Source organism: Atractosteus spatula, chromosome 18 (genome assembly GCF_055471065.1).
Source record: "Atractosteus spatula isolate fAtrSpa1 chromosome 18, fAtrSpa1.hap1, whole genome shotgun sequence".
NCBI classification, from domain to species: domain Eukaryota; kingdom Metazoa; phylum Chordata; class Actinopteri; order Semionotiformes; family Lepisosteidae; genus Atractosteus; species Atractosteus spatula.
This window is the reverse complement of record NC_142723.1, coordinates 18,824,328-18,848,912: the sequence shown is the minus strand read 5'-3', so window position 1 is coordinate 18,848,912 and position 24,585 is coordinate 18,824,328. Positions and strand designations below refer to the sequence as shown.

The window sequence follows — 24,585 nt, the reverse complement described above, 5'->3', positions numbered from 1 at the left end:
GTCAGCGTGTGTATGGTCACATGCGCACGATGTCAACAGTGCGATAAGAGAGAGCAGGAGTCTGATGTTGCTGTCATGGTCATGAAAGAGAATAATTAAAAAGTGGGTGACTTTTGTCGCTTTCCCCTATTAAGCCAGTGAAGTAGTGGTAGTTTTTGTCTCTCGCCCTGCGCTGCGGGCGGTGTCAGGTCTGTCTGTCGCGATGGATGCGCTGCAGATGCTGGTGGATGAAGTGGCTCTCGAAGGGCTGGACGGTGTTACAATCCCTGCGCTCTGGCTCAGGGTGGAAAACCGGATTCCCAAATTCCCTCTGAACCTGGACCCTGCATCAAAGCAGTTTCTTTGGCAGTCTTTGGTCTGCAATCCTGAAATCGAGTTTTACGAGCTCCCGGAGAAGAGGCCGCCTCTAGTGCTGGTGGACAGGTAAGTTCATGCGAGTGTGCAGGTTGCCAGCTGTGTTTACTCAGGCTTGGGCTTCAGTATAATGGTCCACCTAGGATAATAACTGCTTTCAGTTTTTGTTGTGCAGCTGATGATTGTGATAGTTTAATAGTAGTTGTCATTCTGTGCAGTTTACTTACTTGAAACGTAAGTCAACGGAGTGATTCGTTCTGACATCTCTTTGTACACGGTATATCTGTTTAATGTGTATATATATATGCATGTATGTGCTTGTTTTTCTTCCAGATTTAAGGAAATTGATCCAGAAACTGGAATTCAGGAGATTAGAAGGGACATGGGTTCGTCAGAAGACATTTACCCTGTCCACATCGTTTTCGACAATAAACATGGAATCAAAGGATCTTGTCGGTTCTTCAACGAGAGGATCAACATAACATCTCAGATAAGGAGTGCAGACTTGCAGCCGTGCTGTACACTAGAAGATGCATTTCAAAGGCAAGTCTAAAGTGTCCAAGTCTATAACTACAGTCTTGTCTGTGAAAAAAGGTTTACAAGTTTAAAATGGTAAGTGTGGGCCATTATTAAATGTCAACAGGATTGAAGGAAGCCAGTATTACTCTGAATATTTTATATTACATTGAAATTGGAGGCTGTTGTTTTGCAGCTGTCAAGCCTTAATTGGTGCACTTACAAACTGTAGGTGAGGACTATATTTGATAGATTTAACAGTCTATAATGTCACTTGAATATCCTCAACGCCAAACACGTTTATGAATCATGGCATATAGTCCTGAACTATTCTCTCCCAGAATTTGGTGTACTGAAACTGTTTATCTAGTAAGGGTGAAGGTCAACTTTAATTACTGCCCCAGAAAGAAGTTTCCTGGATTCGTATACATAAATAGGAACATAAATCCATTTGATATTAATAAAAAATCAGCTCTATCAGTGTTTTTTTTAGATTTACTCCTGTTGTTTACTGTCAACTTATTGTTTCAGTAAAATCTGTGGACATTTTAAACACGTGTTTATTTTTTAATATGATTGTATGTTTGTGCTTTGTTTATTGTGTTCTAAAATGTTTACATTCGTTTACTGGCACACATGCATATTGAGATAAAATGTTAATTGTCTAGCTAGATATAGAATTAGTTTTAATTGTTGGATTATATTTGATTTGACAGATTTGTATTTTGTGATCTGTTACTTTATGGCTTCGATATTGATATAGTTGAATATTTATGTGGACATGGAGACTGAATGTTTGGCAAGTGCGCTGATGAAGGGTTGATTGGCGCCACATGTTTCCTTTTTCCTGCCTCCACATTTTGTGAAAAAAACAATGTTTTTTTAAAGAGCGTGTTAGCTTCTGTATTCTGTTTGACTTTCAGCACCTGTGAAGGCAGTCGTTTGACTTGCGCATGTTTTTGGGAGATGATTAACAGTTAAGTGCCCATGTTCCGAGTTCCCTGAATGTTTTAAAGAAGCCTGAGCGCAGGGGATCCAAACCTGCTGAGCCTTCAGGCCTGAAGGTGTCAAACTGGTCGAATGAAGCTGAACTGGACACCTCGTGACCCGAGACGTAGGGCTTTAGAGTTACCTGTGGTCTTCTCGTTTCCTCTGAGCTCGGCTCAGCGGTCCTGCGTGCGAGGCGAGCGGCTCCCGGTGCCGAGTGGCCGAGCCGCGCCGGCGCGGAGCGAGTGAAGGTCCTCTGTCCATCGCCCTCAGGTGGGACGAGCAGCTGGTGCTGGTGGCCTCTCAGAGGGTCCGCTTCCGCGCCCTGATCGGCTGGGAGGGCGACCCGGACCTGACGCTGCCGGACTACTCCTACTGCATCCTGGAGCGCCTGGGGAGGTCTCGCTGGCAGGGCGAGCTGCAGAGAGACCTGCACTGCAAAGCCTTCAAGTAAAAGCACACGACTGTCCTCTCATCTGAAAAATAGTGTTTTTTAATTCTTTCACTGGCAACAAGGAAATGCCCAGAACAAGAAGGGTAGCAGCCCTCGATCTGTATGAATGTTAGAATTTCACATTTCCAATTTCCATCAATTTGCAGAACCGATGCGAGGAAGTTGCACTATCTGAGGAAGGTGCTGGACAGAAACGGCCTGGTCACTCTTCAGTCACATGTCATCCGGCTGCCCAGTGGGAGCCAGCAGCACTCTGTGCTTCTTCTGCTAAAGAGGTTTCACATCGACAGGTAAACCTGAAGTGTTTCAGCAGGGTAGCACGTGGGTGAGAGTCACGAAGAGCGAATCTGTTACGCTGCCTTCAAAGTATTTTTCCTGTCAAGCCAGAATGAAATGGCTCTTCTGAAACCCTTATGTCACCCCCTAGTTCTGGCCATTGAATCTTCATTCCTGGACCTGGCTCGGTGTTTTCAAACTGTCATATACAACTAAATGAGTACTCGTCTCTAGCAGTTAAATCTCAACAGAACTGAGACTTTGCAATTCTCTTACACAAGGAGCTTTAAAAATGTGTGTTGTTAAATGAGGTATTCTGATCATTGTTTTAGGAGGAGCAAGTATGACATTCTTATGGAAAGAGTCTCCAATGTCTTGGCAGCCAAACCTGATAGAATGGCCATCATGAATGGCCTGAAAGAGGAAGTGGTAAGATGCACTAACATCACCCGGGGGATTGCTTTAAATATGAAATACTGGAAATGATAAAAATGATGTATATATTGACAGTTTTTAAATTAAATGCATCATATGCAGTACCAATGGTCATTTTTGCTTCATGTGTTTTTCCCTGATCTAGGGCTTCCTATGCTGTCCATATTGTGCATGGATTATACAATATCCATGTGATGTTGTGTAATGGCAGTATTCATGACCAAAACACACCGTACTGTGCACTTACTTACTGTGAAAATGATGTTGTGGTTATTGTTTTTAGCAAGTACACGTTTTGAATAATGCGTTTATAAGTAGTGGTGAAGATCAGGAAATGTTCTAAAATATTTGGGGTGGAGAAAGCTTTTTATTTCATTGTATTTCGTTATGTATTGAGCTTTATTCCTAAATAGCCCCTCCTTGTGGCAGTGCAGGAATGTCTTTAGCACCATCCATTATCACGCTAAAGCAGAGGCCTGCTGGATCAAGACTTCTATATATGTTCAAAGTCTTCCACAATTATGGTTTTCAGTTATGGATAATTCATTCCTTCTCCTTATCGGCTTGTATTCTGTTTTGGAAACAATGCACTTAAAGCTTGCTTTCTAATCGTGCAATGTCCAAACCGGGGGGCCGTGGCGTCCCTCCGCGGTGTGCTTGCTCAGGGCGTCAGTGAGAAGACCTTCAAGAGGATGTACCAGTACATGTGCACGGCAGGCCTGGCTCAGACTGTCACCGTGCCCCTGCAGGAGCTGAACCCCCAGGGGGGGCCGTGCAAGACAAAAAAAGGTACGCCTGCCACGAGCTGCTCTGGGTGCCTCATGGCGAGATGTGGAACTCGGAGGTCAGCTGTTTCAGTTAAAGACCTGTTGCATGTTGGCTCTGTCGTAACACCTGTACTGAATCCTGGATGGCATTTTGAGAAGGATATCTTTCCTGATTTCAGGCTTTGCTGAACCTGCATCAAGTTCTGCAACAAAGATCCTGTCAGCTGCCATTTCACTTACAGGAATCAAAAGGAAAAGAATTTTCCTGCTGTAAATACTGACAGAAAAGCACAGCAGGCGGTTCTCTGAAAGTGTCGTGTGAAACCAGTGGGGTTGTTCCTCACATGAGTAAAGAATCCGTCTTAGACTGGAGAGCTCGCATGAATCCCAGGAAATCTTTCTTCCCTCAGGCACGGATGTCACTGTGCGCTGCCTCAAACTCCTGAAGGAGTACAGGAAGAAGGTGGAGGATGACGAGGACGATAACGAGGAGGAGGATGGCGCCAGGAAGAGTGCCCAATCAAACGGGCGGTTCTGGGAGAGAGACATGCTCACTCAGGCTTTTGAAATAAGTACGTTTAGTCTGCCGTTTTGTTTGCTTCTGGGTGTGTTAAAAGGCAAGGATGTTAACTTGTCAGAGCACCACTGATTCTGTTCTAAGTGTAGAGAAGTGGATGATTATGGTGATGGTGTTTTGTGCAAATGCCTAAGAGGTGCAAGGCCCTGAGTTTAGTTTTTGACCCGGGCACCTGTGTATGTGTAATCTGCATGTTCTCCCAGTGTTTGTGTGTTTGCGTGAGTGTTCTCTCGAACTTTCTGGGCAAATTGCATGTTTCACTGAATCTCTAAGTGAAAAAAACACAACCTCTGCAGGGTACAGACTTAAACATGACATATTTCTGCACATTTTAATCCCTGGTGTGGGCAGCTACTCCCACACTAAATGGTTTCATTATTACAGATGTGGGCAGTGCTAAAAATTAAGAGCTTTTGAATCGTATTCTTAGATTGTTATTTAATGCATTCTTTAATGTTATGTGATTGATAAACAGTTGAGAACAGAGGAACCAAAGGAATTTCCCAGGCAGAAGTCAGAAGACATATGAATATTGGAAAACTGGAAGCGCGTATGATATGTCGTCTTCTGGAACGATACGAGCTCATCAAGGTAGGACGTTGTGCCTTTTTGTTTGCAGGTACACAAGTGCAGACTGTAATGTCACTGAGTTGTTGGAGGTGGCATTGTTACATGCTTTTGAATTCTGCACCGTAGAATATTTGAAATTGGATCTTTACACAAACTGTTGTATTTTTTTGTGCATGCTGTTAAAAGCTAAGAAAAAAATATCACTTTTATGAGTGGCATGGCCACCACTGCACAGCTCCTAAGTCTTAGATCTGATTCCAGTCTAAGACACCTTCGGTGTGGAGTCTGCATGTTCCTGTGTCCACATTGGCTTTTCACTGGTGGCTTTGGTTTCCTCCCAACAGAAGCATGTTGTTTCTGAAATGTCCTAATTGCCCTTGGTGTGCCTGTGGGTGAATGTGTGAGTCTGCCCTGCAGTGGACTGGCTGTAGCCCTGCCTTGTTCCCTGGAGTAGACTCCAGCTCTGAGGCTGAAAAGACACGGATAGGTGATGACTTCTGGCAGCTGAGAGAGTTTAACTGTTTGCTTTGCCTGGGCTGACACCCTGTTCCGACCTGCTGGGTGAAAGGGCTTCATGGAGGACGAGGGCCGCCAGCGTACCACCAAGTACATCAGCCGGACGCACGTGGGGCAGAGCAGCCTGATCCAGCAGTTCGAGAAGGAGAAGGCCCGCAGCGAGGAGCTGACGACGGGCAGCGGCTGTGCGGCGCGGTGCGCGCGGCCCGAGGGCGCCCTCTCCCCGGGCCTCTCCAGCGCGGAGGAGGAGGAGGAGGGTCCCGGGGCGGCCGCCGGCAGGGCCGCGCGGCGCAGAGTGTTGAAGGTCAACACCAGGTCACTCTTCCGAAAGTCCAGACGCCGTCATGCTGTTCAGCACTCGACGCCAAATAAAAGTAAGATCTAATGTGCCAGCCTTCTGCTTCACCCCCTGAACCAACTTCTCATTTCACAAAGAAGCAGATAATTCAGTGCACTTCCAAACATACACATCCAGGATGTAATTATGTTCCTCAGGAATTACAGATGTGAGGAATTCTGGAAGTAAAGGAGCAGATGGATCAATGTCCACTTTGACGTTTAGTTTACGTTCAGATTGAGAATATGAATTTCATAAGATTTTAATGACTTTTTAATGGTTTAACCAATCCTTTTTTTTCCCGGATTTCAGAATTAAATGTACCTGCTTTGAAAAGACGACGTGATAATCCTGACTTGGCAGAAACCACAATAGGAAAAGAAGATATTCATGCAACTCTGGATAACTCTGACATCAGCATGGCATTTTCGGAGCAAGCAGCAAATCAGAGCAGCAGCTTTCATTCAGTAGACAACGAGGGGAGCGTTACTGTTATTGAAGAAGTTACGATGGATCAATCAAAGGTGTGGTTTTCAATTGTAAGATTTGTCTTAAGATACTTTGCGATGCTCTCGGACCTGATCTTTATAAAATATTTTGAAATGTTTGTTTTTTTTCCTAGGATCTTGATGTAGTGCCAAAGAAGAGGTCAAAGTCTAAGTCTCTGGAGCGGCCCCATGAGACATACAGGCTGCTGAAACGCAAGAATCTGATAATAGAAGCTGTCAGGAGCCTCAAGCTGATCGAAAACCTGTACACGTAAGAAACGTTTTTTGAATCTCTGTAGTTCTGAAGCAGAGGGCACTAGCTCACTTTTGAACATGGATTAAAAACAGATTGTTTTAAAAAAAGATGTTAAAGCCCATTACAGCTGTTTTGTGGTTTCTTATCCACTTTTTAGAAGTGAGCTTATGTATGAAAATCATGCAAGCTAGTTGTTTTTATGGTTTTCTTGCAGAATGAAGTCAGTAACTGAGCTTACATTTCATTCAGTGAATGGTTGAATTCTGTGATCATTTTTTAGGTTGCAGAAAATGATAATGGATGAAGAAAAACAGGATGGAGTCGTCACCAAATGTTGCAAAAAGTCCATTTTGAGACTTGTGCGTAAGCTCTCACAGGAGGGACTGCTGAGACTGTATCGCACAACAATCATACAAGACGGCGTCAGTAAAAAGGTCATTCTGAAAGTGTTCGTTCTTAGAATGTGTTTGCCCAGGCACAGAGTGAGGAGGCGGTAGATCATGTCGGTATTACAATAAGCTGAAAGTCTTTTTTGTACTTCCTGAAACAAAGACGTGCAGTTTTCAGCTCTCATCAGTCTTGTCCTAAGTCTTAGAGGCAGTACTCGTACTCCTGCAGGGAGGAGGAGCGTGTTCAGACAGCTGCTGAGGCAGTGACGCTGACCACAGTACCACCTGTTCCATGGATGTGACGTGTCCAAAGCTTTCAAAATAAAATAGGAACAAATGACATTGTATTTTATTGTGGATATAGTATAATTTATATATTATATAAATGTAGATATAAATCTATACTTAAGTGGGCATGCAAAAGCATTAACACCAAGTACAGCTACAGAATCTTTTATCTGTAGAATCATTCTTTCTGAAATGGGACTTTGACGGATATTGGTGCGTTTGTATCTGCAGGTGGAGTTCGTGGTTCACCCCTCCATTCTTCAAGATGATCCTTTGGTTAAAAGTGCCATTGAACAAATTCGATTCCGAATTTCTAGCTCTTACTCAGCTCATCGGTAAGAATATTTCCTTGAAGGTACAGAGAAATGCACATAGGAGCCCAAGTGTTTCCTGCTTTTCTTTTTTTGGATGTTGGACGTTCTTTTGTTGTGACTTTATAAGGTTCTTTTTTTCGTTTATTTTCTTAAATTTCAATCTACAGAGTTAAACCTGGACTGGCTCAGACAGAGAGTGCCGAGTCTGGGCCTGCGAGAGACAGGGGAGACCAGGAGAGGGAGGGTCTTCCGACTCCCGAGGAGCTGAGGAAGGGAGAGGGCTCATCGGGAGCAGCAGCCAGCAAGACTGATGAGAAGATGGGAGTCTCCCAGCTGAAGAACTTCCAGCCCACCATCAGTGAGCACCGACCCTCAAGTGCCAGTGTTCACTTTAGCTTCTTGAAATGCCCTCATTTTCACTCTTCACTACTGCCTGAGATCTGTTATTTTATGTAAATTTTATATGATTTCCTTGCTTCATGCTGAAATGGAGCGATGAGAGCAAAATTTAAAATTTTAGCATTTAGCATTTAAACTATTTAGAAGTGTGTGTTTTTCTGGCGGGGCTGTGTTTGATTGTAGAACATGTGCTCTGTAGTTCCAGGGCTAGGCCGGTCGCTGGGCTTTCAGCCTAAGATGCTGAGACTGAGGCTGGTGCACTTGTTCCTGTGGTACCTCATGTACGGCCATCCTCTGAGGGACGAGAGCCAGAGCCTGAAGCCCCTGGTGCCGGAGGGGCGGGACGAGGAGCCAGGACACGGCAGCCCTGCCAATCAGGGCGCCCCGCAGTCGGCAGCAGCCAACCAGGAAGCAGCGTCGCAGGGCGTGAGCGAAGAAAAGGAGGTGGCTAAAGAAAGCGAGTGCCCTTCCGGGACTGATGGAGGTGCTGAGAAAGATCAGTCATCCGTCGACAAAACTGGTAATTCACAGCCATCTAGTCCAGTCTGCCTTACCAGCAATTGTCAGGACATGATGCTCTCTTTGGCTGAGTCTTTCATTTAAATTCTCAAGGGATGATGGTGAACTGTGTCTAAACAAGTGGAAAACAAGAGCCAGTGTCGTTTCGAAACTGATTCTTGTTTTTATTCTTGCACTTTAAGAGGACTTGATTTTCAGCACTGCTGCAGTTTTCACGTTTGTCGTACACACTCGGGTGTTACCCCCCTCCTCTCCGTGGTGAAAACTTAAAACTTGTTTTTTTTTTCCAATTTCATCCGGATGGAAATCCAGCAACATGGTGCTTCTTTCTTTCCGTGATGTGAACGGGACAGGAGCTCTGCTCACGGCTTGTGTTTCCGCCCTGCAGTGTACGTGGACGATCTGTCCTGGAAGAGGTATATTCCCCCCACCCCCATCCACAGGGAGTTCGGCTACGGATGGGCGCTTACAAGTGATATTTTGCTTTGCCTGCCGCTCTCCATTTTCATCCAGATCTTCCAAGTCAGCTACAAGGTAAAAATACGGGCTCTCAAATTCCTGAATTTGTTCAATTCCAGCTCCGAGTTGTGTTTTTAAATAGACCAGGTTAACAATATTGTGAATATCCAGCCAAGCCTCTTGAAGCCTCTTTGAAGATGTGGGATCAGTCTTTGGGGGGGAAAAAAAAAAATTTGATTTTACCTCTGTATTTCTGAATATTTATGATGTTGAGCCATGAGCAGAACAAAGAAGAGTTTTCATTTTCAGCGACTGGAATCATGATTAAGACCTTGGGTTTGAAATGGTAGTGACGAGTGTAAATATGTAGGAAGTAGTGAGGTTTCTGGAAGTTCACTGTAGGTCAGAGTTCAGATGGCTAGCATTACTGTAACTGGTATGAATAATGTTTTGAATTCTTTTATGTTTGAATTTTTGCTAATGCAGTTTAATTCTAAAAGGCAACTGATGCTATTATAAACCCAAATTCATTAATAAAGACCGAGGATTCTCTTGAGTGTCTCCTGAGCTGCTGTACGGGGTGATCAGGTGATGACTCTGGTTTTCTCTTGCGTCGTGAAACAAGGTGGATGGCTTGGAGGACTTTCTCAATGATCCCATCAAACAGCATTATCTCGTCAGGTTCTTGCCAGGGAAGATGAAGAAACAGCTTCTGTATAAGAGGTACTTTCTCGTCTTTTCGTAGTTGAAAATCGCAAGTTATGGGAAGGAACTTAAATGTAGTCATGCTTTTGTAATTACAGGAAGTATATATTTTCCTTTTACGAGAGCATGCAACGTTTGTGCTACATGGGGCTTCTCCAGTTTGGACCTTCAGAAAAATTTCAAGACAAAGACCAGGTAGTCTTAATTATATATATATAAATTAAAATGGTAACTGCGTTCTCCATGTTCTGTTTGTAGATAAAGAATGAATGAAATAAATGTAAGAAAAAGCTGATTAGAAGCATACTTTCTTTTATTGAATATTACTGATCTAATTCTAACCGTACATAAGGTGAAGTGATGTGGACAAAAATACCAAGTGAACTTTTCTGCAGATTATTCGGAATTGTCTGGGTGCAGGTTATATATTTCAGATTATGGTGTGGAAATTGTTGTTTGGGAGGTTGTTAATATACTCCCGTTTAAGCTGATTTCAATATTTTTTTCTTGAATAAATGTGAAACATATCTAAAGATACAGTTTAGATCCAGGATTTAGAATTTTGTTTTCGGAACAAAAATAAATGTGGTCCGTAGTGAGGTTTATTCTGTTGTTTCTCTCTCCTATAGGTCTTTATTTATCTCAAGAGAAAAGCCACCATTGTGGATACCACCTCCTGTGAGCCACACTATAACCTGGTCCGGGGAAATCGCCCTTTTGAGAGGCGGTTTTATACTTTCAACACCTTGCAGGATGTGAAGAACTTCTGGTTTGATATGCAGTGTGTCTGTCTGAACACGCCCTTAGGTACAGTGTCCTGCTGCTCCAGTCTCACAGCCCGGTTCATTCTTGCGTAATTGTGACCAGCTGTGAAACTGGTGATGCTTTGAGCAAAACATTGGTGCAACTCCCTATTTTTAAAGAAATATCTTTCCCCTATTCAAATATCACAGCAAGTGTTACCACAGCAATACTAATTATAATTGTAACAATTATGAATTGCATTCTTAGAGCACTCTTCATTCCACAAGATTCCAAGGCTCTTTAATGTAGGGAATGGCACATTTCAACAAACACTGAAGAGCAGTACCCACCTGGTGGAAGTGTGGCACCAACAGCCCATTACACAGCAGGGTCCTCATTCCCCTTTTCTTTCAATAATCCCACGGGATTTTTAATGAACATTAATTTGTCTTACCCATCCGACCTGGTATAGACAATTGTGCTGCCAAGACATAAAGACAAGCAACTGGGTCTTCCAGATTGGTGTGAATAACAAAAACTGGTTATTGTTAAATTCGTGCATTTAACTGCTGGCATTAATTGCAGGTGTTGTTAGATGCCCTCGGGCAAAGAAGAGCTCTGCCCCAGAAGACCGGGTAAACACTGCAGATTCAGCAATGGAAACCAAATTCTCTGCCGAGAAGCAGTCCAGCAAAGACCTCTCTCGAATGACTGAACTGGCAAGGTAGTGTAGGTGCAGCATGGGTCAGCATCCTCAGAACTAATGTAGACACTCCTGAAAGCACTTTTCAAGGCTCCATAACTATGCAAAAACATAGTTCTTTGGAAGATGAACTACATAAGTAACTGTTTCAAAACAAACTCTTTAGTTAGTTACCCTAAGATGTTTTGGAATTCTAATTATTGAATATCTTTCCAATGCTGTTCCATTTTGGTGATTCTTTTTGAAGTACATATTTTTATTCAAAACTTCATCACATTGACCACGGGTGAAAAGCGATCAGTCCACACAAACGTTAATGAAGAAATAAAAACGTAAATGTTTCTTGCGTGACTTGTCAACACTAGACGGAAGAAGCTTTGGCAGCAGTTGCATCTTGAGTTCCGTTCTTCCTCGCCAACCTGCTCAGCTTGCTTAAGCTCTGCCAGTTTACTGGGGTTCATCAGTTTTCTTGCCTTCGTCTGAAGCAGTAGGTCTGCCATTGTAAATGGGTTGGACGCGTATGCCATCAGCCTATTTTAGTTTTTGATTTTTGGTCACAGTTTTGCAAAGAATGCCCATTTAGCATCTTCCAAGATGAAATGTGGCACTGGAGCATTGCTAGAACTGTTCTCTTGAAGAAAGATGTGTATGCATGGTTCATCGCCGAGTGTTCGTGTCACACTGGAGGTACTTGGGAGCCGCAGCACAGTTGTCACGGGGCTTTGTGGTCACGTGTGGGTTTTGCCTGTTCTTGCAGGGGGAGCCGCGAAGTGACAGACGAAGGACTTATCCCCGGGGACGGACAAGGTGCCGCAGGGCTGGACTCCAGCTTCTTTAGCCACCTGAAACGCAACTGGATTTGGACGAGTTACATTCTGAACAAGACAAAGAGCGTGAGTTGCGCCGTGCTTTTTTTAAAAACATATTTAAAAGAGCAAGCTGAAGCATCTGTTTAGTGTTTTGATGATTTGAGGATGAGTATGAGAATATCTCTTTTGATCTTGCAACAGTTTGTGGAAACGCAGCGATTTCAGTGGCCCTTGAATTTTGTTCATACAGGCAAAATGAAATGGCTTTGATAAGGGATTTAAATTGTTTTTTTCCCCAGTAATATTTTCTTTTTCATCCGTGCAGGGTAGTGGCACTCTTGATGGAAGACCTACACTGAGGCTGAAAACCTTTTTGAGGAAACATCCTCTGCCTCTTTCTTTTGAGAGTAAGAAATGCTGCTGTTTTTTACCTTGGATTTTGGGTTTGCTGCTGTGTTATGGAGTCATGTGACGGACGTCTGTTACTTTCTTCTTTCAGGCAGCGTGGTGAATAGAATAGTGGAGTCCAGGCTCCTAGACGTCATGAAAGAGGATGAAGTTCTGATTGAAAATCAACAGAATGACACCAGAAACATGCGAGTCAGCGGTGGGAAAAAGCAGAAGCGCAAGAGACTGAAAAAGAGCACCGAGAAAAAAGGGAAGAGAAAGACAAAGGGTAAGAAAGGTAATCTTCTTGATTGAAATTTCAATTACATGTATGAAATTTGATGATGAATGCTTTCTACTAAAATTTCAGGGCTTCTGATTTTTGGTATTTTGTGATCATGAAATTCCCTTTGAAAGTGTTTAGAGTCAGCTCAGTCTGTTTATCAAAACCGCGCATGTAAAATTGTTGAATGTGAAACAAGATTATGTGTTTTTATCTTCATGACTTTATTCAACTAACATAAGTTGTCTTTTGACAGATTGCTTTTGATTTGTTTCACATCCTGTGTGACTAGCATGTCATGCTTCTGATAACTTAATTGAGGTGCTTTTGTTGCTTCGTATTTGCAGTAATGTCCTGTCGTTGAACACGAGATCTACCTTGCAATATTCAGAATAAAACGGTGGCGTACGTGTACGATGAGAAAGATCAGAAATGCAGTGTTTAAGCTGTTTTTCTACACAAGATTATCTAAAATGCAATCAAAACTGATTTAAAGGAACATTAGTAGCCAAAACTATCATTAATGTGACCCTGCTTGGTTACACCTTCCCCAAGGAAATCAGGGACTCGGCCACTTTGGGTGCTTTTGAAACTTGAAACTTTTTTGTTTTGTCTGCATTTGTAATTTTTTGCATTTGCGTGTAATTTTAAGCATTGGTGATCTTCATTCTTCATTGTGATCTGACACAATATTCCAGTTTGGGTCTTGCAAACTGCCTCACGGTGCTGTCTCTCGAGGTGGTTGCTTTTAAAGGCGATATGTCCACTGTAGGTCCCCTCAAGCCCTTGCGCTTGGTCTTGACTCCAGTGAGATGGACCCGTTTTCTCTCATCTTTCTCAGAAGAGAAGAAGGAGGCGCAGCGCCGCCGACAGCCGCGCTTCCACGACGAGGCGGACCGCAGCGCGTTGCAGAGGATGACACGGCAGCGCGTGTGCTGGAGCGCCCAGGAGGACGGCTTCCTCATGCTCTGCCGGGTCGCCAGCCACGTCCTCAACAGGAAGGTCGGGGCAGTGAGGGGAGATTCTCTCTCTCTCTCTCTTCATTACTGCGCTGGACGGTGCTTGTGCTCTTGAGCTGGAATTAATTTAATGACGTTATGGAACTACAGCTGTCTGTGAAGATCAAAGTGTTATGTAACACGTTCCACAGGTTTAATCAGTGTGTCGGGATTTATAAGGCTCCATCTCGGAGGCATCACAGTGTTCGAATTTGACATTGAAATACAATAATAATAAGTTAAAACACCTCCTTTATAGCCCTGAGAAAGCAAAATGCATCCAAGAAAGGTGAGGACTGACAGGACTGAGCACTGACGTTTTGTTTTTGTAGAAGTACTGATTTCCCTGGGTTCAGTTTCAGGGGGCTGTCTGTGTGGAGTTTGCATGTTCTTCCCGCGTTCACATGGGTTTCCAGCTGCTCCGGTTTCCCCCACAGTCCAAAGACTTGCTGGAGGGTTAATGGGCTTCTGGGCAGCCCGGCCCTGGTGTGAGTGAGTGCGTGTGCCCTGCCTTGTGCCTGCTGCTGGCTGGGACAGGCTCTGGCTGCCCTGCCACACGTTAGTGGACAAGCGGTTAGAAAATGGATGGATGTGTGTGTCCACTGAGGCTAGAAGAAGGCTTCCTTGTTTAGTGATGCATTCTTTGTCATAGGGGAAAGAGGTCCCATTGGTTTAGCATCTGTTTGGGAAGGACTTCAGTCCCAAGGAGGAGTTGTCAGAAAAGTCACAGGCAGCGTCTCAGCCTCAGTGACGGGGCGAGTTCTGGTTCTGTGTCTAACAGCAGGACTCTGGCTCTCACAGATTTGTGAATAACTGTGTGTTGTTTACACATTGCAGACATGTGCTGTGTGTTTGCAAATATGTAAATAATGTTTACCACTTTGTAACCCTTCTGTGCCAGAGATGAAAGAAAAAATGGGCCATGTTAATATTTTGTGTCTCACTGACCTTACTGGGTGTTCAGACATGATTGATTTCCTTATTTGTCATTTTGACCTCCCTTATTCAGTTATTCACACACATTGTGTTACAGTATGTGCACTGTGTCTTTTAACTTTATGAAATGCACTGTCAACTGTTTGTCAGATCAAGAAGCCTTTTGTTCCTTGGCAAGTTGTGAGAGACCTTTTGCACTCCCAGTTTGAAGAGTCTTTGGATAAGACATCTCTTTCAGTGGGGCGCAGATCTCGATACATCATGAAGAATTCTCAGACCTACCTCAACTTCAAGTGAGTGCCCATGCTTTTATATTCTGGATAATTCGTCATGTATATACAAAGTACATCCTTTACCTTTACTGCAATGCTTTAAAAGTTTTCATGTCTTTTAGTGGTTAAAATACCAATCATGACTATAAAGATTTTTTTCTAGGTAAAAAGGGTAGCCCCACTGAAATTTGCGAAGACTTGCTGTATTAGAGTACTGATGCTAATTCTTCAAGATCTTGCTGAATAAGATGGTTTGTTAAGAGCAGCCATTGCTTGGACTGGTAAAGGTTTTACAGACAGTGAAAAGGGGCTGAGTACTGTGCATTTCCTACTTATAACAGGTTGGAAACGTACAAACTTCTTCTACCATATTTAATTTTAGAATTTGCCTGGCTGAAGTCTACCAGGACAAGCCACTTGCTGATGCATTTGTGAACAGGAATAATGACTATGAAAATCCTGAGGTAACTAATTTTAATATGAAAAATCAATGAAAAAAAAATGTAAGATTACAGTTTCACACTCAGATTTGAAATGGATCCCTTTGATTTGAAAAGTTTTTGTTTATTTTCTGAAACTGAAATCTAAGAGTGAGTTAATGGTTATCTGTGATTCTGGAACTAAAGTATTGCTTGAAAAGACATCGATATAAAAGAAAAGAAAGTTGTGTAATCTAAGAGGTTGTTCTTGCAAAAAATGATTGTCTGTTTAGTCTTTTATTGTACAATATGTCATAGAATAATCTTTCTTAAAGTTCACTTAGATAAAAAATGGAAAATGTCTTTGAATCTTCCTAGGAGGTTTTCTTAAATTGATTTTTTTGGGCATTTATTGTAAATCATCGATTAACAGCTGGAATGTTACACAATAGGTGTGTGCAGCAGAATTCAAAGAGTTTGTTGAGGTGCTGAGGCAGAAATTTAGTTCTTCTGCTGGAACTTCCGATCTGAAAATCCCAGATACTAAAGAGGAACTCTTTAGAAGGTGAGTTGGAAAAAGTTTTGTAACCCATTTTTAAAATATATTAACAGTAATTATTTTTAAAATGTTTTAAAAATGAAACTTTCATTTAATAATACACTGAGGATCAGAAGAAACTTTTCACAAAGTTCTTATCAGGAAAATGACCATTTTATGTAGCAGATATTGTATTGAACAAACAGGTGGGCAAAATCAATGCGCAGATTAATGTGAAAGTGACAGGCTAGTAGCACCAGATATGTGGCTGTCTTGTGGGATTCTCTCCGGTTTAGCTCTTACAGTCTGGACAAGCACACATCTGTTCACTGGGTTCTGAGCTCCAAATGTGGAACTCATGTCACAGGTGTGGAGTGGAACTGAAGTCTGCCTAGCAGGGCATCCATAGATGAAGACACCATCCGTATGCAGCAGTTAGTCTCAGTCTGTATGACACTCATAACTGATCAGACAAAATGACTCCAAAAGCATTTAATCAATATGCAGTATCTTATTTTTCGAAAAACATCCATGCGTAGAATGATAGTTTTCTTTTGCTTGCCAGTTTTTATGGTATTTGTTAATATTTGATACTGATTATGAACTCCTTTGTGTTTAATTCCTCACAGGTTCAGTGTATATGTTATTGAAGATGAAACTGAAAAAGAAATCCAGCAAGACATTCTGACAAGGTATTGAATAAATACCTGTTGTTACTTGCTTTTAGGAAAATATTTCCTATGTTTCTCTCTAAATTGTTTTTATTTTGTAATTCTAGCCAGGAAGATATCCACGCCATTGTGCTGAATAATCTCATCCAGAGTACACTGGCACTTTCAAATCTACAAATGAAGTCCTGTCGCTCTTTTCAGGTAAAGAAACCTCAGTCATGTTAGGTGATTGTTTTTCCAGTTCTTATTGTCTTCTCTTGAAATGGCACTGAAAGGACAGGAATTTAATAATAATACCCCTACAGTTAGATATACTTACATAGAGCTTCTCTGGACACTCCACTCAAAGCGCTTTACAGGTAATGGGGACTCCCCTCCACCACCACCAGTGTGCAGCCCCACCTGGATGATGCGACGGCAGCCATAGTGTGCCAGTACGCTCCCCACATACCAGCTCTCAGTGGGGAGGAGAGCAGAGTGATGAAGCCAGTTCAGAGATGGGGATTATTAGGAGGCCATGATGGGTAAAGGCCAGGGGAAACTTTGGCCAGGACACCGGGGTTACACCCCACCTCTTTTTGAGAAATGATTAGGGAAAGTCAGGATCTCGGTTTTATGTCTAATCTGAAAGCTGGCATCTTTTTTACAGTATAGTGTCCCCGTCAGTATCCGGTGATACTAGCAAGAACTGGATGCTGAGAATTATCGCGCTTGATGTTGTGATAAATTTGTTAGTTTATAAAAAACACAGCCAGCTCTTTTAGGCCTAAGGAACATCTCTCATTGTTTAATTTATCCTTGCTCATTCAGGTCAGTTGTCACCACTGTTAGATCCTTCTGCTGTTTTTTTGTATTGAAACTGTGAGCCAGAATGGTTGAGAGATTAAAATCCGCAGAATTCAAATCATTTCCACTATCGCTAACATTGAGCATATGTTAAAACTTAACCGCCCCTCCAAAAAACAGTTTTTCCCAATTCAGGAAAAGGACCTGCTTGTAGCATGCCCAGGTGTACTCGCGGTGTTCTCTTGTGCTCTCCCAGACGTTCCACCTGTACATCCAGTACCGGGACGAGGTGCTGTGCCAGGCCTTCCTGAAGTGCCAGCAGCGCGGGCTGGTGAACCGCCGGCGGGTCAGCTGCCGGTCTGGGCCCAAGAAGAGCCGGGCGCTGCCCTTCGTGCCCATGTCCTACCAGCTGTCTCAGTCTTACTACAGGTGGGCGCCTCTCCCTGCACCCGTAAGACCCTGCGGGGCCAGTCGCTTGTCGTTACTCGGATTTCAGATGATTCATGATTCAAGGGTAGCTTGAGATCCGTTCAGCAGTAAAACTTTGCCTTTTCTGTTTGTTTGCTGTTCAATACAGGTGCTTCACCTGGCGTTTCCCAAGCTCCCTTTGCACAGAGTCCTTCCAGTTCCTGGAGAGGCTCAGGTCTGCTGGCAGAGAGGACAGAGCCAACACCTTCTCCTTCCAGGACCAGGAGGCTGTGGACTCGGAGCCCGGCAAGGTGGTCTTCTCCCTGGACGCCCTCGGAGGCCACTGCCTGGCCAGCTTGTCCCTCTTCATCCTGGGCTTGCTCTCCGTGGACGTGTCCATTCCTGAGCAGATTGTGGTGGTGGATAGCACTATGGTGGACAATGAGGTTGTGAAAAGGTGACTAGAGTTTATGCTCATCTAGACCTAGTCATTACTGTTTTTTTAAAGGTTTGAATTCAGTTCATTTTTTATACTCGCCCAGCTTTTGTAAGACTGTGGCGACAGCGTGGGAGATCTGGAGGTGCAGAGTGCTCCTTGTGACATGTCCATCTCTAGAGACGAGCTGCACGTGCCTCACACTTGAATCAGCGCTGATTGCAGGAGTGGGATCTCTCTCACTGGTGCCCAGCGAGTCAAAGGAGAGGAGCCAGCTGTTATGCCAGAGGGTGGAAAGTAGGGTGCTAATGCCCACCCTACTCCCCTGGCGTGCTGCCACTTGAAGAATCTGGTTGGCTATGACACGACTCAGTCCAGCACATCTGTGATGGAATCTGGGATTCGATCTGCCTTCTAAATGAGCACCTTCACTGGTTAAGCTGCCTGGGAGCCCTAATTAATTCCTGATAGTCAAAAAACACAAGCCTGTGTGACGTGTGCTTCGCTGTTACAGAAGGGATGGTAATGGACGTGCCTATAAAATGCCATGTCTACTCTATTTGTGTATATTTACATTTCTTGTGACCTGTTTAAAATGTGTAAACTGAGCAGCATTTTTAGTCAGTGACCCCCAGTACATTTTTATCCACTAGGTTTCTTTTAAAGCAGGCCTGTTTAGACATTAACCTCAACATATTTTTCACACAGATGTTTTTTTTCTACATGTTTGATATGCGCTGTTGTGTGTTTGTCAATGGTTATTCAGCATGGGCAAGGAGATGGATGAGGAGGATGAAGATGAAGCAGAGGAATGTGAAAGCAAGCGTAAGATTGAGGTGAAGGCGAGACAGGCCTCCCACACGAACTACCTGCTGATGAAGGGCTACTGCGCCCCAGGCATCGTCAGCCTGCGGAACCTCAACCCCAACGACAACATTGTGGTGAACTCCTGCCAAATGAAGCTGAAACTCCGCCGCACTCCAGCCCACAGCCACTTCCTCACCGCAGGTCAGTCCAGAAATCACGGCAGCCGAGAAGAAGCACAGGTTCCATTTATATAGGTTTCCACTACAGTATTGAAAACCATTTAGAAAACCTACATGATTTCCTATCTTAATGTAATGTTATTAAGTAACAAGTAAAGGTTTATTCCAATGCTGAAAAGAGAAGAAAAGAAACAGTATATCACAATGATAAGATAGAGATAATGATTAATTTGTGATTCAGTGATTCACACCTGAAGAAGGCTCCACAGCCGAAATGTGTTTCTTTTCTTCTCTTTTGAGCAGGGAATAAACCTTTACTTGCTCCTTTGCAGCCTACGCCTGCTGACGCAGCCCCCTACTTGAACTGTTGTTAAGTGATTGCCACATCGAGAGTCAGTTTGTAACATGTTTTTTTGCCGTTCTTTTGTAGCATTTTGTGAGTTTGGCATTTGAAAAAAAAGTTTTAAAATGTGTGTTTTGTTTTCTCGTTTGCAGTTACAGACCGTGTGGTTGGTGTAGTCTAGCTACACGCTGTGCAAACTGGGGGGCCGCAACCTCACCCCAGGCTGAGAAATAAGCTCATGCCATGATGTTGAGCACAGTCACAGCCACGTGTGAGGGTGCTTTAAAGGTCATTAGGAATAAATCAGTCAGAATGCCAGGTAGTACATGGATTAAAAACACACAGTATAATACCAAAGCATGCATAGCAAATCAAAAAGAATAAAAGGATGGAGTGTCTTGTAGAAACATTCAGACAGTCACTTCACAGGCAGGCAGGTGCAGAGGCAGAGGCTGATTGTGTCCTCGTTAGGGCAGTTTCTTTCACCTGTGTAAACACAGAGCTGCCAGAGCCCGGGGCTGTGTACTGCAAGCGGCACATTGGACTGTTTGACTTTCTTTAAGATGTCTGCTGGCAAAGAACTAATTTTGTCTTTAAAATCTTTCTGTTTGAGCACTTGAGTTTGCAGTAGAAATACTCAAAAGATGTATTCTCAAAAAATACTCTTGGAAAAGTATTATTTGTAAAACCAGTGACGTTTGGAAACTTTTAAAGGGTCTGAATACTTTTTCAAGACGCTACTCTATTGATTCACTATATAAGCGAATCAGTCAGCTTTGATACAAACAGCTGATTATCCACTCTGGTGTCATAATGATGGACATTAATTACACTGGGGTTAAACACGCATCTACTATAACAGTTGTTAGGATCTACCTTTTGAGTCCAATCACTCTCGCATTCATTTCCTTTTGTGAATTCAATTTTAGCAAACGTTTTCCTGGAATAAAAGTTTAATTCTGAGATTATAATGAGCATATCGAAGTTTAACTGAAGTTTAGCTGATCAAAGACCCGCTGGCAGAGTGCTTCTTGGAAATCCCTGTGAAAGAGCCCGGCTTCCAGTTTCCTTCAGCTTGGCTCCTTAGGGAAGATTGAGCTGAGCCGGACCTTTTTAAAGCAGTCTGAGCTGACCGAGCCGAGCCCGGGCTCATCCCAGGCGTCGGTGCCGTTACTGAATATGCTCTGTTATTCTGGCTGCTGACAAAAAGGTCCACCTGGAGTAATTCCATTGATCATCTGAAATTTACAGTTGGTTTGCGAGACACAAGATTCCCTTGGTATAGAGGGAAACTTGTGCCAAATTCTGTTTACTTCACATTTTCTGTGCCTGGAGCTGGAGCTCAGCCTCCTGATGCGGCCGGTGGTGTGGTCGTGTGGGTGGCGATGTGACCGACTGAGAGAGTGAGCCGCGCCGTGCCCTTTAACCCTTTCTTCACCTTCACCTTCGGGTGACTGACCGTGACCTCTGACTCTTGTTGAATTTGACACTGGCTGTCCTGGCCACACTTTGTGACCCAACAACCTGCGTTAAGAGACTTTACATGTGTTTTTTTTTTTTTTGCCTGCTACCTGTATATTAGTGTTTTGGATACTGATATATCAAAGTGTGGCAAACTAGTTACATTTGCAGTTGATGCAAAACTAGCGGGCGGGCAATTAAAGAAATCTCAGCAGGGGAGTTACAAAAAGTAGTGTAAAGGTATGAATTGGGCAGACATACAGACAATGATTAATTTAATTATCCACTAATTTAATATTGATTTGTGGAAGTTAATTTTGATTGATAGTAGGAAAATCTGTGGGTGATTCTCTGCTACACACTTAAGGGATCTGGGTGGTTCAATATAGATTCATCCATGTCCAATGGGGAAGCAATAATTAAATAAGTAGAATTCTTGGGAATATAACAAAAAATGTGTAATTGTATTACAGGGAAGTTGTTCTGGAGCTTTACAATGCGCTAGTAAAGATCTTACCAAGAATGTTGTGTTCAGTTTTGGTTATCAAAAAAAAGACAAGATATTACAGCCCTAGAGTTCAGTAAAGAGCAACAAAAGTATTCCTAGTCCCAGGGAATTGTTAGGCACATTAAGGCAGGTAAGTCTCTTCAGTGCAGAGCAGTGGAAATGGAGAGGAGATTGAATTCATGTATAGAAAATATTGAGGGGATGGCATAGATGAGATTAATTCAGGGAACTGTTTTGTGCTCCACGCAAAACGAAGACACAGGGTCACAGGTGTAAACTAAAAGGAATTCATTCAGAAAAAGAATAGGAAATGCTTCTTCCCACAGTTCGGGTACTGGAAACACGATTCCCATTCGCGAGAATCATGGCTGCCCAGACTCTGGACACTTGGTAGTAACGGCTGGATGAAATGGCTCAGCTACTAAACCACCAAACCCGCAAGAGGGGCTGGAGTGGCTTCCTCGGTCCCTGTGTTCTAAGAAACCCCACCCCTCCAAATCTTTTTCAGCTCCTTCTTTCCTGGATGAGATTGTCCACGGAGAGGCCTGCTTGCCCAGCAGCTTCACTCGGCTTCTGACGAGGAGCGACGATTCGAACAGACTCGAACGCTTCCAGTCCTGGTGCATCGACCGCTGCGGCTACAGCCCCGAGGACCTCCAGGCGGTGCTCGAAGTGTGCAGCGCTATCGAAGACTCCCGTTTTTATGGCTGCGACAAGCTCCAGCTGAGGAGGCGCTTTGCTGGGTTTGAGGAGAAGGGAGATGGCCGCACGAGAACTATATGTCAGTACCTCGAGGTGAGTCGCCATGTGTGTGCTGTGTGGAAGTGGGGCAGTGTGGCTGCTGCTTTTACATCCAGCTAGTTATCTCTTACTGTTCATAAGAACTGTGCACATATGAGATGTAGTGATCAAACCTGTATGTCCAACACCCAGATGTGAAGGGTGCCTGTAGTCCTGTTATTCTGCGTCTCTGGCGTTAAAAGTAAGTCTGTTTAGCTACTGGCAGCACAGCAAGGTGTGGCAAGGCTTGTACTAGGTGCTGTATTTTATTTGACCGGAACTGTTCTGCGTCCTTCTAGATGTTAAAACCGTTTTACTCCTTATGTTCCGATTATGAAAGTGATTGTGAACACAGCTGAGCTTCTGGGGATTGAACGTTGTCTTTTTAGGGTCACGTAGCTTGAAATATCCCACTTCCCGTTTCATTGTAGGACCTGATCAGTTTGGAAGAAATAATCGAAATTGGTGGCAATACAGTGCGGCTGGTTGCATTCAAGTATTTGGATCCCTGGGTGCTTCATGTAAATAACAGTATAACGCCAAAGGATAAGGCCGTTAGTGGGGACCCATCGGGAGCCAGGAAGAGAAAACTGGAGGAGCCGTGTCTGGAGAAGGGCCCGCCTCCTGGAAAAGTGCCTCATTTGGAATCTGATAGCGAAGTGACCGTGGATAAAGTTCATTCAGAGGAACAAGGTCAGGATCAGAGCCTGAGGATGTCCAGCTGTGACAGAGCAGAACCTTCGCAGAGCACAGAAGAATGTAACAACACACCCCAAGCAAGAAGCATTGATGAGGAAAGTCAAAACAACAAAGATCACTTGGGAGATACAGAGATGGAAGAAGGTAGCTCAGTTTTGAACGGTGCAGTGTCATCCAGCACTGACCAGATGTGTGCTTCACATGAGGGAACAGCCTCAAAACCGAATGTTGGAGGTGAGCAGATCATTCTGCTTTCTTTGTGTCTTGTTGAAAGTAGAAGTCTGTGAATGGGATGTATTTTCTCTTTAGTTTCTTATTGCATTCCTCTTATTTAATTGGATTTAACTCAAGCACACATTGGATGCTGTGCCAACATTTTCATTAGTGCAAAATTCCAACTTTTTGGTAAGAGTACTAAAAACTGGCTTTTATCGTCAACCATTAAGGTGGCCCAACAGATGACGATGACCCCTGTAGCACAACATCGGAAACAGTGGGTGACAGGTACGCGATTCCAGATTCAGCTCTTTTTAATAAAAACCATTACCTTCCTGTCTCCAGTACTTTTGCGGCACTTTTCTTTCATCCCATCTTCCTCTTGGTAAACATGTTTTCGTGCGCTTTTCCGCAAGACCACGAGCACTGACCCTCTGATTCGCGCAGGGGCGAGTGCGGGAGGGTGAGCTTCGTGAGCCGGCCGTGGCGGATTGTGGACGGCAGTCTGAACAGGCCGGTGTGTAAAGGCATGCTGGAAGCCTTGCTGTTCCACGTCATGAGCAGGCCGGGGATCCCAGAGGGCGTCCTGATAGAGCACTACAGTGGTGTTTTACAGCCTGTTGTTGTCCTGGAGCTCCTGCAGGTGAGAACACTCTCGCCTCTGCTTAAGAGGACATGTCTGCAGGAAGGGAACTGGAACACTGTTGTTGTTTTCTCTCGCGCCAGGGTCTCGAAGAAATGGGCTGCATCCGGAAGAGGCACATCAAGAGGGAGGCTCATGCCTCTCTTTTCTCAAGACAAGACTTTGCAGACCAGCAGGAGAAGCAGCTGCAGCCCAGCACCGCCTCCACTGTCTTTTACGAGCCCTCAGTGGACTGCTGCTTGCGACTGGGCAGAGTGTTCCCATCTGAACCCAACTGGAATAAGTGGGTCCAGTAAACTCCTACCTGAGATACAACACATGGAAGGGGCGCAGGAGACCACAGGAAAATGGTCTGTATTTAGTTTGCCGCACATATAGGCTGTGGAGCTTCATTATTAACAATGATGGCTGATTTAACGGCCAAGACGAAAGAAAGGGTTTTCAAAAATTAACTTTTATTATGAAGTATTATAAGTCTTTTCTTTTCTTGTAATTTATAGTGTTCCTTGTCATCTATTTTCAGCACTTTCTTTGCTGAAACGATTATTTTATTTGGCACTGGAATTGTTCAGAAAGCTGAGCTGTGATATTGTAAGGTGGGTTTATTATGTCATTTAATATCTCTAGGAAATAATAAAAACACAGACAAGGTTTAATGATAGAAATGTTTATTTTTTTACAGTTTCAAATAATCTCAAAACTTTCTTATGAATAAATTACTCAATTCAATTTGAAAACGTTTGAATGCCTCTGTCTTAAAACACTGATCAATGAGCTAGTGTTGTACTTAGACTGAGTTTCACATCAGTGCCCTCGATATTGCTACCATTACAGTTTTATTTTTCAATAAAGATGCCACTGTAAATCTTTTAGTATTCATTCTTTCAGTGTTATTTTAAAAAGTGATACGTTTAGGTTTGAAAAGGTAGTCTAAAAATATTTATCGATATACC

At 43.5% G+C, this 24,585-nt stretch overlaps 1 protein-coding gene across 2 annotated transcripts; it reads left to right on the top strand.

The window, feature by feature from the left end:
- Window positions 1-23: 23 nt before the first annotated feature.
- On the top strand, window positions 24-24,369 carry gtf3c1 (general transcription factor IIIC subunit 1). 2 transcript variants are annotated; one of them, XM_088936451.1, is made up of 37 exons: window positions 24-423; window positions 688-897; window positions 2,131-2,307; window positions 2,458-2,601; window positions 2,920-3,016; window positions 3,688-3,811; window positions 4,200-4,361; window positions 4,842-4,957; window positions 5,505-5,826; window positions 6,102-6,313; window positions 6,412-6,548; window positions 6,814-6,967; window positions 7,442-7,545; window positions 7,692-7,882; window positions 8,123-8,443; window positions 8,831-8,976; window positions 9,527-9,624; window positions 9,705-9,801; window positions 10,236-10,413; window positions 10,936-11,074; window positions 11,811-11,946; window positions 12,188-12,269; window positions 12,362-12,538; window positions 13,374-13,534; window positions 14,617-14,759; window positions 15,121-15,202; window positions 15,610-15,722; window positions 16,325-16,387; window positions 16,474-16,567; window positions 17,409-17,581; window positions 17,730-18,017; window positions 18,763-19,004; window positions 21,803-22,089; window positions 22,506-23,007; window positions 23,220-23,277; window positions 23,437-23,632; window positions 23,716-24,369. In XM_088936451.1, exons 1-37 carry the CDS (start codon window positions 203-205, stop codon window positions 23,926-23,928), a joined length of 6,360 nt encoding a protein of 2,119 aa, XP_088792577.1. In that variant the 5' UTR covers window positions 24-202; the 3' UTR covers window positions 23,929-24,369. The 2 variants fall into 2 exon arrangements, with proteins under 2 accessions (XP_088792577.1, XP_088792576.1); XM_088936450.1 differs by having other exon boundaries at window positions 12,362-12,547.
- The last annotated feature ends 216 nt before the right edge of the window (window positions 24,370-24,585 follow it).